Consider the following 13,729-nt stretch of genomic DNA (forward strand, 5'->3'; position numbering starts at 1 on the left):
AATATATAACAAATATTTATTGCACAAAAGCAAAATGTTTATTGATCACAGACTCATGCTATAAATATACTTTGTCACACTTCAAAGAAATAAAAACATAAACAAAAGTAGAAAGAATTATAAGAAATTTCATCTTCTGATAATCAAAAGAGAAAGTCTTCAGTTAAAAAAGCTGATGGTCATGCAAATAAAAGTCAGTGGAAAAAAAATTTTGCACTTAAATTCCAGTTTAAGGAATTTATACTCAGCAGTCAAATTACACAGCTGGTATAAATCTACTGGCTTCTAAGTCAGAAATCGTGAAGTGAGCTAAACGTCTCTCCTTTTTTTCACATGCAAAAACATAATTTTAAGAAATAATTATTTAACAAATATGTCTGGAAGACAGTTTGGTACTAAGGACTCCTTTCTAGCTGAAAGGCTTTAAAGACACCGTAAAACAAATCCAACACTCCCCCTTCTCTTACCCAGTATATCCAGCTGCCGTAGGTGCGTGCAGTTGGCAGCGAGCTCCTCGATGTCAGTGTCACACACAGACCTGTTGGCCGTAAGGAAGAGCTTCTGCAGGTTGGGCAGTTTGCGTGCAAGGTTTGTGAAGCAGCCAGTGCTGCTCTGGAGCGTAGGACACCAACCAAGGTCAAGCTCTTCCAAAAGCTGGCAGCCCGAAGCCAACTCCGCGATCCCGCTTTCTGTTATGTTTTTACATCTCCACAAATCCAGACTGCGAAGCTTTTTGCACTTTGCTCCCATCATGCTTGCTATAAGGTCATAGTCTTCAATCTGCAAGGAAAGCAGACGCTCCGTCATGTGCAGCATCCTTCCAGACATACAGAGGTGTTTCAAGGTTTGCTTCCTAACACACACAACGCATCTGGCTCAAGCATTTGTAATTTCTAAAAATCGTTCATTGCATGGTACAGTGAGATCTACTTTTATAAAAGACAAAAATAAAATTAAATTCTTATAAACCCCAGACTCGGCTGCTTTTAAATTCACTTAATACTGAGGATCAAACCGCAGCAAAAGTTGTTTCTTTGAAGAAACTTTTTTTGCACAGTTGTTTTCCCCTTTAAAGATGATTATAGCAGCTTTTATGACCACAGGAAGTGCAACTACTGAAGAATGATTGAAGTACTCATTTCCATTTTAAGTTGATCAGTTGCTGCATCTCCTTATGAAAGTCTTATTAATTACTTGTTAAGTGATTACACATATAGAGAATGTCCAAAAACTTAGGAAAAGGCTGAAGAACTCTGAGAAAGCCTACAAGCCATTTTAGGCCAACTTAGCTTTACTTTAGTACATGACCCTTACATATATGACCAAGCTGCATCATCTTGGACCTTCCAAAAGAGTAGAGTCTTGTATAAACCTCACATTTAACACAGCTTTGTGAAACAAACCCAGATTGGTTCCAAAGCGAGTGCACAGACACACACACACACAGACAGACACACACACACACAATCCGCCCACACTCTGAATGGTCCCAGCACTCACCATGACGCAGCTGCCCAGGCTGAGGTGCTGCAGCTCCGAGCAGAAGTTCAAGATACTGAGCAGGGCTGTTTGCTGCCACGGGGGAACACATCAGAAGGAAATACAGAAAGTGAAACAAAGAGAAGAGGTCAATTAGACATTAAAGGCTGTCACCACATTTCTTGAAATACAGCTCAAAACTCTTTTACAGGTGCCTCAAATGCCACTTAATGAGTCTCTGGGTACTTTACCCATTGATTGGCTTACAGACATGGTAATCGTTACAAATCTTTATGCAAGTCACTGTGGCTGGGGCTGTGTGCTGCCCTGAAGACACCCACACCCCACTGACCTATCTGCTCATGTCCCCCAGGAGGGCTGGTGAAGAGTGCAGCAAGATCAAATAACAGGCAAGGCCAGGCTGCAAACACAGAGGGCTGGCCACACACCAGGAGAAGACGGCAGGCTCTGACATTCTCCCATCAGCTGCAGCCTGATGGAGCTGCCAATAGAGCTGCACAGCACCAGGGCTGGGCTGGGGACTTCAGTGTCAAAGGCGGCTCCGTGCTGACAAGGATGCTGACAGCCACTGAGCACTTGTCACTACTGTCACGCTGACTGAAACAGATACAATGGGTATTTTACACTCCTGTTCCTGCCATTTAAGGTTGCCATTATTTGCAGAAAGTACTGCACATTGCTCAACCTGAAACTGACTGCAACATCAGATGCACCTTACAAAAGTGCACAGCTGGTCTGTTCCACAAAGGAAACTTTTACAGATTTTTTACCTGTGTTTCTAAGATACAAAAAAGATCCTTCTGCATTGTCTGTAGACATATTTTGTTTTGTATTTGGAAATGCTCACAGTGTGAAAAAAAACCAATATAATCTGGGATTCACATCACAAATACCTGCGCATCATAATTAAAACATCACTTCATTAGGACTTTGTGATCTATATGAGCTTTAAAACAGGACTAGACCTCACAGCCTAGTTAACAACAAGAATATGAGCATTTCTACAGGATATACAACAGTTTGTAATAGAAAAAAATCCAAGCAATATACAAGTGACAAAGTAAGCTGCTATTAAGTGTAATTACAACAAGAACACTAATCAACAATGTTTGTATGCAGGGGTAGTATAATTTATAGTTTCTTTAAATATAAATTTTCTTGTTTTCAGAAAGTTTATCGTAAAATGCTTTAGTTAATTTCCTCCATTACATTCCAATGGAACTTGGCAGAAAGATGATCCTTTGCCGTATCACCAAGAAGAAACATCTGATTCCTGGAAAGACTGGCAGACACAGAAGAGGGACATAGCATGGGGCATTCACAGAGACATTTCAGACATTTAATTTAGGTGTCTCCAAGGCGCAATTATAAATACCCAACACTTGACATGCTGAATCTTGATTCCAGCTTGGCCTTCTAAGATTTGATTTCCCAAAGGCAGCCTAAAAGTAGATGTTAAGAATAAGCCTTCCTCACATTTATCTTCGTAGATGTCCTACAAAGTCACTGTCCCTTGCTTGCTTGACTTTCATTCACTTTTTAAAGGAAAAGGTAGCTAGGGAATGGAATGCAAGCATTAAAAAGTCATTATTCAAGAGGTTATTAATAATATTTTAAGGTTGGTAAATGTGTAAATATTGAATTCATTTTAAATTGAGCAGTTAATAAGCAAATGGCTCATTTGGATCATGAAAGAGGAATAAACAAATAACTCAAAGAGAATGAGACACAGTCTTTCCTATTCAACTCAGTGAAAGCTATGAGCTTCAGAACCTACTCAGATGCACAAATTAAGAGCAAAATCTCCAAACCCCTGTCTCCAAGAATATTGGAGCTAAACAAATCAGCCTCTAACTGCACACAGAGCTCCAAACAAGGCTTCTGCAGGTATTCAGATGTCTCCACAGGAAAGCTGAATATATTGCTGCATTCTACCAAGTCTTTCAGTAATGGTTTCCAGATTGGAATTTAAACACTGGCCTGAAAGGATGGGAAACAGCAATCTCTTTCCTTACTTGACACAAACAGTACAAAAGTGAACAGTGACTCTGAACAGCTGGTAGGATGTGAGATCAATTCCATGCCTCTTCTGAGAGGAGTGAAATAGAGAGGAGGACTACTATTCATAGTTATCTTGATAGATAATTGAGCTCCATGTGTTAACTTCAACAGGAATGTCATGGATCTCTCAGAGTACCTTTTTAGTCCCTCTCTTTTTCAAGACAGTCCTTCCTGTACTGCCATGCCCTGAGGCTACATTTTCAAAGGTCTTTTCACAATCTATTACTTTAAACTATTATTTAAAAAACAAAAACAACTTTAGAAAAAAAGCACTAGAAATCTGAGTAATAGAAGGGAGCTTGGTAGAACACCATGTCATACCATCACAAATCATGCCAAGTCAAGCCCAAGAGTAAACAACCACATACTCAACATTCATCTCACTGGCTATATTAATTCCTCTTCTAGGGCTCACACATGCCCACACACAGCAAACCAGATTTCCTTCAGACACAGTGTCTGTTCTTCTGTAACTGAGGTGGGCTTTGCATATGTCATGCAAGAAGAAAAAACCCTTTGTGCATGCCTAGCTGTGTCTCACTCAGTTGAGAATCCAGGTGGCAAAAGACATGAAAATAGCAGGAGAGAATGGCAGCTCTCAGAATCCATATGCACCCCACATAGGAGGATGATCATTGTAATAACCTGTCTGTGTCAAGCCATCTGTCAGTACCACAACATGAGCGACACCACTCCTACTGCAGCGAAGGAGAACAGCCAGGCAGTCACCCCGTCCTGGAGCTCTAACAGGCCAACCTTCCAATGTCAGAGCGCTTCACAAGAGGAGCCTGAACCTGGAGTCTAACTTCACTTTCTTGGCCAAGCAGAGACATTCAAATCAAAGACTATCCATCTAACAACATTCTTCAGCCTGGCAGCCAAGACATTTATAGTTTGGAGATTTCTTGAGTTTTTCCTGAAACAAAGGCAAAGTTTAGCTTTGTACCTGCTCCCTTTTAAAGGGATTGAGAGAGAGTGGATGATTATAAAAACCCATAAAAAACCACTCTAGAAACAAACTTTAGATAAGATTTACTTTTGTTAAATGGAATAATGGCATCAGCGGTCTAAATTTCTTTTGCCATCCAAGCAAAACAAAACCTACCAAAATAATAAATGTTTCAAAGATGCCACAGACAACAGAAAAAGTTCAAAGTGAGTGAATAAAATGGTCTGCTCTATCCTCCATTCCCAGGAAAGAGGTTTTTAGATGAGGAAAACAGAGTGAAGAAGTTGTTTTCAGAGAGAAGACAGAAGTGATGTCAAACTGATTGGAAGGATATGACAGTGCTGCTAAACACAACCTTACAGAGCATATTTCAGAAATATTTTAAGGCATAATAGTTAGTCATAAACCTCAGAAAAGGGGAAGATGGCCTGAAGCTTCTCTGAAATCTTTATATACAGGTACAACAAATGTCTCTCAGAAAGGACATCAACACAGCTGATCCTGGCTTGACCAGGAGATGAGATTACCATTTGAAATCCTACTTTTCTCCAAGACAGGTGACAGGTCTGTCCAAACATCAGTCCTCCACCCTGTAATACACACCTGGATACACACAATAATACTTACTGGGACACAGTTCTGTGCTGTGTATACTTTCATATAAACAGGTGGTATTGGACTGAATTGCCTCCTGTCTTTGTAAAGGCCTTGGCCATCACACAAGGTCTGACTTTGATGTTGTAAAAGTACTGCTGGTTTCAACAGACACCCCCAGCACAAAAACCAAACACTGGTGCCAGAGCAATACACTTGGCAAGACTGACTCTTGCTTGGCTTTTTCAGTTTGTTTTTTCATTCATGATCCAGCAGAAAGCACAAATCATTTCTGATGTTAGTATGATAAAGAAAGCATCCAACAAATAGCCTGAGCTCAATGTCTGTTCAAACAGAAAACCCTTCTGTCTGTGACTCACCTGTGAAAGATGCACTTAGAACATTTAACTATTTACTCATTGCAGTTTCACTGTCAAGTAGTTAGAGATTAAAAAATATAAAAAGGATTAAAAAATACAAATGATGCACTATAATATGGCTATCACATAACAACTCCACTACCATGCTACAAGGCATAAGTGCACCACAGTGTGACTCTGGAAGATTAAAGGAAGAGCTTAAGAAAAACAACATTTTGCTTTGGGTTAGAGAAGAAATAGTCTGGAGCTTTTAATTATCTTGTAAGAGGCTTTTAAATTTGTAACTGTTTTACTGGAGACAAACAACAGGTTGTTTCTTCTCCTTCTCAGAAGAACCACGTCTGACATAAATTGGGAATTCTTCCAGTCCCTCAATAAAACAAGAGTCTAAGTCTTTTAAAACACTTTTTTTCTTCTGCAATTGTTTCTTCAAATTTTTCAGTGACGTTACTGCTAAGACAAAGGAATCTAAAAATTATCTTTAGATAATTAACGACTGCTTTCTCCCTTCCCTTGCTTGCTATGTTTTTAATCAGAGTTACTAATTCTCCAGTTGACCTTTTTGTTGAAGAAAAAATTGAATTATATAGGATTTAATTTTGTATTTTTAACATTAAAAATCCAAGTTTCTAGTAGAAAATATTTCCCTCAATTGCCAACCCCACAATCCTGCCTCAGTGAGGAGGGGTAAATGTGGTAAAGAGGAGGTAACTCTGCAGGGTGCTGTAAGTAATCTGTCTTCCTAAAACTATCAAAGTCAATGACTTTTCAATGAATTCCTTGAAATTCTTGGAACCTGAGATACTGAAAGAAAGAAGAACTGGAGAACTGTGAAGGCCAAGCCAATGAAATCTGTGTCTCTCTCAAGCCGACCAATCACATCCATAATTCTCAGGAGCTGATTCTTTACTAGAAAAATCAAAATATTCTTAGAACTGCACAGAAAGGCTCCTCTGTTCATGATCTGAGCATGGGCTTCCCAAGCAGAAGCTTTTGTTCCCAAAAGGTTTAAATTTACAGCAAGGGATGCTGGAATTGCCTGACTCACCCAGAGAAACACACAACTGTGGCAACAGATTAGCCCAAAACATTTCTAACTTCAGCATACACACCATAAGTGCTACTTACTGTAGTTAAATTAAAATTTATTTTCAAATAGTTGATGTATCAGTCCACCTTAAGCCAGTGAAATAGCATTCCATAGCTACCACACCCATAAAAGTTCTGGCACACTAGAACCACCTGTAGTAAAAAACCCAACCAACCAAACAAGGAAGTCCTCAAAAGAAACCAATTCTATTTCAATCTGAGTGCCAGTACTGCTATAGATATTTGTAATTACAAACAGCCCCCCCATACAAATGTAAAATACAATCTTGTTAAGACTGTCAAAAGTAATTAAAAATCTACAGAAATTCACAATTCTTATTTTTTCCTCCCTTTGGCATTATATAGCACTAAAATAAAGCCAAAACTCAACTGTTTGGGTGAGGGGATTTTCTTGGCACAGTCTGTGAAAGAACTAAGTCAGAAATTACTTGGCATCTGCTGTCTACCACGATTAAAAACCTCATTGGATGCAAAGCCAGAATTCTGTAAACTTCTGTTGAACCATGCCTTTTGGAAGGTACAACAGGGCAAACCAATATTGCCTGTAAGGAAAAAAATTGTCTACTTCAGGAATTTCCAGGTATTGTACCTCTGCATCTAAAAATCTACAATCATGCTGCAGTAGTCCCCAAAAGCAATTTTTTTTAACAGAAAGGAGAATGTAATACATTAATAATGTAGAAAAGCAAATGTAGGATAAAGCTGAAATACAATTTTCATCTAAATCTGCTCCAACAAAGAAATTGTACAATATGATTTTCCCTTCCATTTTCCCCCACACCCACAGTATTTCAAAGCATCAAGATAATTTCAGTTCCAGACTTCTTGGTCTATGATATTTCAAAACAATTATGCTAAAGATACGAGGTACTGTGAGTGGTTTATAGAGAGCAGATGCATACTAATAAACATGTGAGAGTCAGTGGTTTAAACAGATAAAAAACTACAAAATTAATTTTAGATAATTACAAAGCACTAGCCTTAGTTTTCAGAAAAAGTTTTCATACCTGCTAGTTGCCCAGAAAGCACTCATTTTCAGACTGCTTCTGAGGTTTTGAGTTCTGAGTATAAATACCTATTCTCAGTAGCTTATTTTTTACGGAAAAAACCTCACATCTGGGGATAGTACAAAACATTCAATAATACATGAAATACATAATACACTATTTCTTGAAACTGTACTTGCATCTAGAGGTCTACAGAGCTATTCAAGTTGTTCACTGTCTATTGGTCTATTTTTCACTATATGTTATTTTTCAGCTAAATAAAATGTTACAGAAAATGTCAGGGAATCATATGTTACATTAGAACTAAATGGTGGCCAAATTTGTTTAATGCACAAGTCCTTCAGTTCCCTGAAATATTTAAAGAGGAAACAAATAGAAGAGGTCACCTCATCCTTTGCAATGGTGTTTGTGTGGCCTTTTGGAAGAACAAGATGATGCCCATGTAGTCCCAGAAAGAGAGAGATATCCCCTGCAAGTATCCAATCACTTTGTGGCCAGAAATTATTATACCTCTTAAACAACATTGAACAATCCTTTCCTCAAATTTTCCAGATAAAAAAAGGTTGAGCTTTGTTACAAACTGAACTTCCAGCAACCTAGAAAAGCATATTAAGTTATGCACAGTATTTCATGTCCTTACACACACCCCTATGTAGAGTATCCTATACAGTATCACACGTCAGAGAATCTCAGTCTTCTTTGTATCTATCCTCATGCCACAGCTACAGAATTAATAAGTTGCTACTACACAAATTGTATCGACAGAAGAAGGGTAGCATCCAGAAACCTTCCAACTGGCCACAGTCAGAGATCAGGAACACAAAGCTCCCAGGTTAAATTCCCAATTAGTGTCATCAGCACTATGAGAATCACAGAAGAGTTAAGCATGGGAAGGAACTCCTGGAAACTGTTTAGCTCAGAGCACCTGGACCCAGCTCAGCTGGCATCTCCAAACTGACTGAAAAATGCTGGCAAGAGATGTAGGACCCAGTCCCTTTCCAGGATGAGGCCCCCACCCTGTCCTTAAACACCACAATCACAAGGGTAATGCGTAATGCCCTCTGCCATTAATGCAGACAATTTTCTTTTATAGATTTCAAATAAACATGGCAGCAAATCATTTTCCTCCATACTAGAAGCTGGCATTAGAACAGGAATTCTATTCTCCCCAAGTATCCATCAGCTATCACCTTGGAAGATACAACATGGAAAGAAACATGATGAAAAGGGAGACAGTTGAAGTGTATTCATTAAAAATCTGCTGTCCATATCTCCCTAATGCACATGGATTATAGGACCATTTCTGAGATACCATTTTTGAGACAGTGATAAAACTTCCGTCTCCAAAACTTTATGACATGTTTAAAAACACTGATGCAACATGGACATTCCTAAGTGTGAGGTAAGAGAAGAACAAGGTGGAATGAGCCTTATTAATGAGTGCAGGTGTAGCCTCTCAAAAGTCACAACAACCTGGCTCTTCAGAAACAGACCCAGTATCATTTGCAAGCTGGGTTCAGAATATACAGGGAATCAGAATATACAGGGACACCTTTTTGTTCTCTACAGCTACTTGGCAGTGCCAGGGGCACAGCAGGGACTGGGACACAGCAACACAGCAATTACTGAATTACTTCAATGAAAGTAATAGTCTCTGCAGTTAATTAAATTACTGTATTTTGATTTTGCTGTATTTGGTCAAATTATGTCCTCCCTTATGTCTGCAAATCTGTTTTACAACTTCTTTCTTCCCCCCCACTTCACATTACAGGCTCAGACAACCAAATTCCACACTGTGAGCCTGACATGAAATCAAAAAGCACCATCAAGGCCCTGTATCCCACAATTGTCACTGACTGAACTTGATTCCAAGAATCCACATTCCATGTACAGCCTTTCACCCTTTTTTTTCCCCCCACTATTTGCCTGCAGCTCTTCATCCTAAAGATTCATACCCAAGCCAATGGAACTTTGCCAAACTGAAAACCCTTTAAACAATAGCTCTCAAAAGTATGATGTGACCCATAATAGGGTATTTCTGAAAACACTGTAGGACATTTTCATGGCAGAATTAACTGTTATATTGCTCACAGTATAAGAAAATAAGAGTTATTACATTTACTGCTATGATTCTTCTGCTTCCTTTTGGTATCCAAGATTTCCAGTGTCCTCTCTTGCAGCTACCCAAGTTCCAAATTTGCTTTTGGTCAAAATTATCAGAGATAAAAATCTATAAATACAACACTTTCTTTAAAATGTGTGAAAAACAAAGTCCTTTGTCCATTGTAATTAGATTTGAATTTAGTTCATGTTGTATCTCAAATATAATTGCAATACCAACTTTACATTTTTTTTCTTTACACATTAGAAAGATTTCAGAATATCATGCAATATGAAATATATAATCTTACATTAAAATTTACACCCATCAGTAAGAAGACTGACAAGTTCTTCTACTGTAATTTTGGCTTTGGTTTCCTTAAAATACTTTTTTGGATGCATGATTTATATGGACTAAATACTTCACAATAGCATTCAATTAAGAAAATATTCCTGCTCAAGGATAAAGATGTGCATTGCCAAGTACTGTATACAATAATACATTGTTCATTGTATTCTTCAAAAGTATAAAGGCCAACAAGTGCTTTAGTCATGCTGTGAATACACTCTGAACAAACACTAAGGAATTATGTATCAGTAAATACTAATTCCATCAGCACAAAAATCCAACAGGTATAACAGTGGTGTTGAGCACAAAGAAATTACATTTATAAAAAGTTGAGATCAGTTTCTCAAAGCAAGATACAAATTACTCAAGCATATACATAACCAAAGAACCTTTAAGAATCTTTATTAATTAATTTAAAACACCGGAAAAATGAGCCACATTTGGTGGGGAGGAGGATAGCCATGCAGGATACTTTTTTCACTAATTGAAAAGTTACTGCAAGTCACTGGACTTGCCTTCTTCTAACAGAAATGTTGAAATCATTCAAAGGTATTGGAAGCTTCAATTCAGAGGTTACAAAAAAATTCTATCCACAAAACCTCACACTCAATATGTCAAGGAAATAACATTACAGATGGCCTTAAGAATCAGCAGGGTTAAGACCAAAGACTGCAACATTCTCCAATGTTGTAGACAGCAACGTTCCAAAGCAGCAGTACACTAAGTAGCAAAACACCAGCCCTGCCCATTTCACTAAAAACATACACTTAAAAACTCCAGCTTTGATTACACAAACAATGACAAAATTTTTAAACACAAAACCTATTCAAAGAAAACAGCTAAAGAAGAAACTGTAATTACAATTGCTCAGACAATATAACTTTATTAATTTCATTAACTTTCCATTGTCCTCAAAATCTCTGCACCTAAAAAAAAATCATTAATAGTAGAGTGTTTCCTTAGAATTTATCTATTAGTGTCACTGTAATCATATACATGGGAAAAGTACAACAAATACTTTAAATTTAGATGTTGAAAGAACTTTTTTCCTCTTTTTTAGTATTAAAAGTCAAAAAAGTAAAGGAAAAGGGTACAGCAGGACTTAGACTGCAAGAAAATCCTGGATCTGGGCAGGTACTTGGGAGTGTGTAAGGGAGAAATACCATTTATTTTATTAAAATGTTAATTCTGTATTTTTTATCAAGCATAATAATGCAAAACCAGAAACAGCATTATTACATACTGGCAAATAGGATGGAGAATCTTCATCTCTTCCTATGTTATTTAATCACGTCCAAATACACAACCAAAAGAAAAAACTGTACTGTTTACCCAGATGTGCTCTAACACATGAAATTTTTGTAGTTTAATTTGGTCATTGCTTGGTTTAGGAAAAAAGCAAGCCCCTGAATTATTTAGAAAAACAGTCTAAATGAAATGAACAGATTTTTCTTTTGGTTTCTTCTTGGATTTTGAAACAGAACTTTAACAGAGCACTGTATCAGCTCTGTTCTTATCACCTTCTTATTTTCTCATAATAAACACATACTTGTTATCAGTTTGCATTTTTTTCTTAGTGGATTCACAGCCTCAGATTCTTTTCACTGAGCAGATCCAGTTGGCAACAATACAATGCCAAGTTCTTGGTTAATCATTAGCATTGTTCCTCTGTTTGCTCCTCAGAAGCTCCAACAATGAAGACAGCAGTAGAAATTTCACAAAAATCAAGAATACTAACAGCTCTTTGACAAGTTTTAGAGAAGTCTCAATCACTTGACAGCATGCTTGATTAATCTATCCTTTTTTGCATATAGCCATCACTTACTAACAAGATTTCTGTACCAGCTGAAAAGTACAGAAGGAATGGCAGCCTATTCTGTACAGATAACCAAAGGTTTGCATTAAGAGAAGCTCATATTGAGAAAGATAATGTTATTTCTACAAATCTGACTTTTGTAGTTCTAATGCTCTAATTCAAGTCCTATGCCACATCTTCATTCTTTCCCTTTTATTTTTTGACCTGTGATGTACAATGTATATTGTTAAGTGGCTTCATATTAACAAGTGACACCCAAACATCGTCTCAAATTTACCTATTTAAATTTCCAGATATTTCTCTTCCACTGTTTATTAGGAACAGTGCCTTTTGTTCAAACATACATATAAAATGGAAGCACAATCTTGTATAAACTTGATCATGAATGAATGTTCTTGTCAGCTACAAGCTGCATGTCCATACACATGAGAGGGAGAAGTGAATCTTCACAATGTAAGGGCTTCAAAGTCAGGAAATATTTACCCACACTCAGCTTAATTTCAGGCTCTGCTCAGCAAAGCAATAGCAGAGGAATGAGTTACCATTCACCTCAGACCATTCACCTACATTGTATCTGCTGCACTATTACAAGCATGAAGTCTCAAACTTCAGAAGTTACCTGAGTAGAATCAAGAAGATTCTGATCAATCAACAGTAAAACTAAAAAAATTATACAATCACTACCTCTGATACAGTGATCTTTCCTGGATCTGAAAAAGCTTTGTAAATTTGAGCCAAGAGCCAAAATGAAATAAAGAGATTTATCCAAAATTAACAAAAAGACTAGTATTGTAGAAACAGAACAGATACATCCAAGGCACCAATACAGCTCTATTCAAAAAACGCAGGGCTCACCAGTTTTCTTTGTGAAAATTGTAATTGCTTGAAGAAAATATTAATTTCTTGAAGAAAATAAGAATTGCTTCAATACAGAGAGCAGCCACCACAAAGCCATGGTGACTGCACACCCCACAGTGAGCACCACTCACACCAGGTAAATCACCCTTCAATCCAACTACCTTGTGTTACCCACTCCATTGCAGACACCTGGCCGGAACTTGGGCACAAACAAACTTAGGATTCACCAAATAAAGAACAAGACCCAACTAACTCTAACATGTGTGTCAGGTGTGAACTGCTTATGAATGCAATATTGTTGTCTTAACTCCAGATGTCCCTTGCACATCTAGCTGACAGAAGCTACTGCTCCAGCTTCATTCCCTTCATCCCACCACAGATTAACTCCCCACACAATCCAGAGTCACAGCCTGACTTCTGTGCACCAAAAGCACAAACACAAGTAACGCACACAACCAAACCCTTCTTAAAATGTTTAATCTAGAACTAGAAGCCAGGAAAAAAGCCTGCAGAGACGGGATTGCCCGCATTCTGGCACAGCTTTTGCAACACAAAAGTAGAACAGCTTCCCGGTAAACCATGGTGGCAAGGTTGTAACACCTGAGTAATGTAGCTACTGAGAGAGACTGGAATTTTTCTGATTCAAACTGCTAAGTTTATAAGAATACAATATTTGTAAAATGTAGCAAACCACAACAGACTTCTCAGCTACTTGTGGCACACAAACCCATTCTATCTTAGAGAGGAAATGTGTCGCAGCAAGCAGTAACAACTCTGATTTGGGCAAGTAACTGTATAAAGAGATAATTTTTAGACTGTAAATGAGAAGTTTCATAAAAAACTTGTGTTCCGTGTCTCAATTAGTGCTAATATCCAAAGACTGTAGGAATCTAGAAATTAGCAAATCATTTGAAAGGAGAGAACGCCGAGAATTAAAGGAAGTTACTAAACATGGTAATTTTACAAATATATTTGCCAATACAGTTTGACTAGAGTACACTTCAA

General features: G+C 37.7%; 1 protein-coding gene across 1 annotated transcript in view; it reads right to left on the reverse strand.

Annotated features, from left to right (window-relative positions):
- Positions 1-13,729, reverse strand: part of FBXL4 (F-box and leucine rich repeat protein 4) — a 52,552-nt gene that overhangs the window by 13,121 nt on the left and 25,702 nt on the right. Inside the window, exons 6-7 of the mRNA XM_058801675.1 lie at positions 1,501-1,572; positions 468-780 (exon numbers count right to left, since the gene is read on the reverse strand). Of these exons, the coding sequence (XP_058657658.1) occupies positions 468-780; positions 1,501-1,572 (385 nt within the window). The remainder of the gene's footprint in view (positions 1-467; positions 781-1,500; positions 1,573-13,729) is intronic.

The sequence above is a fragment of the Ammospiza caudacuta genome, chromosome 3 (assembly GCF_027887145.1).
Source record: "Ammospiza caudacuta isolate bAmmCau1 chromosome 3, bAmmCau1.pri, whole genome shotgun sequence".
Classification (NCBI taxonomy): Eukaryota; Metazoa; Chordata; class Aves; order Passeriformes; family Passerellidae; genus Ammospiza; species Ammospiza caudacuta.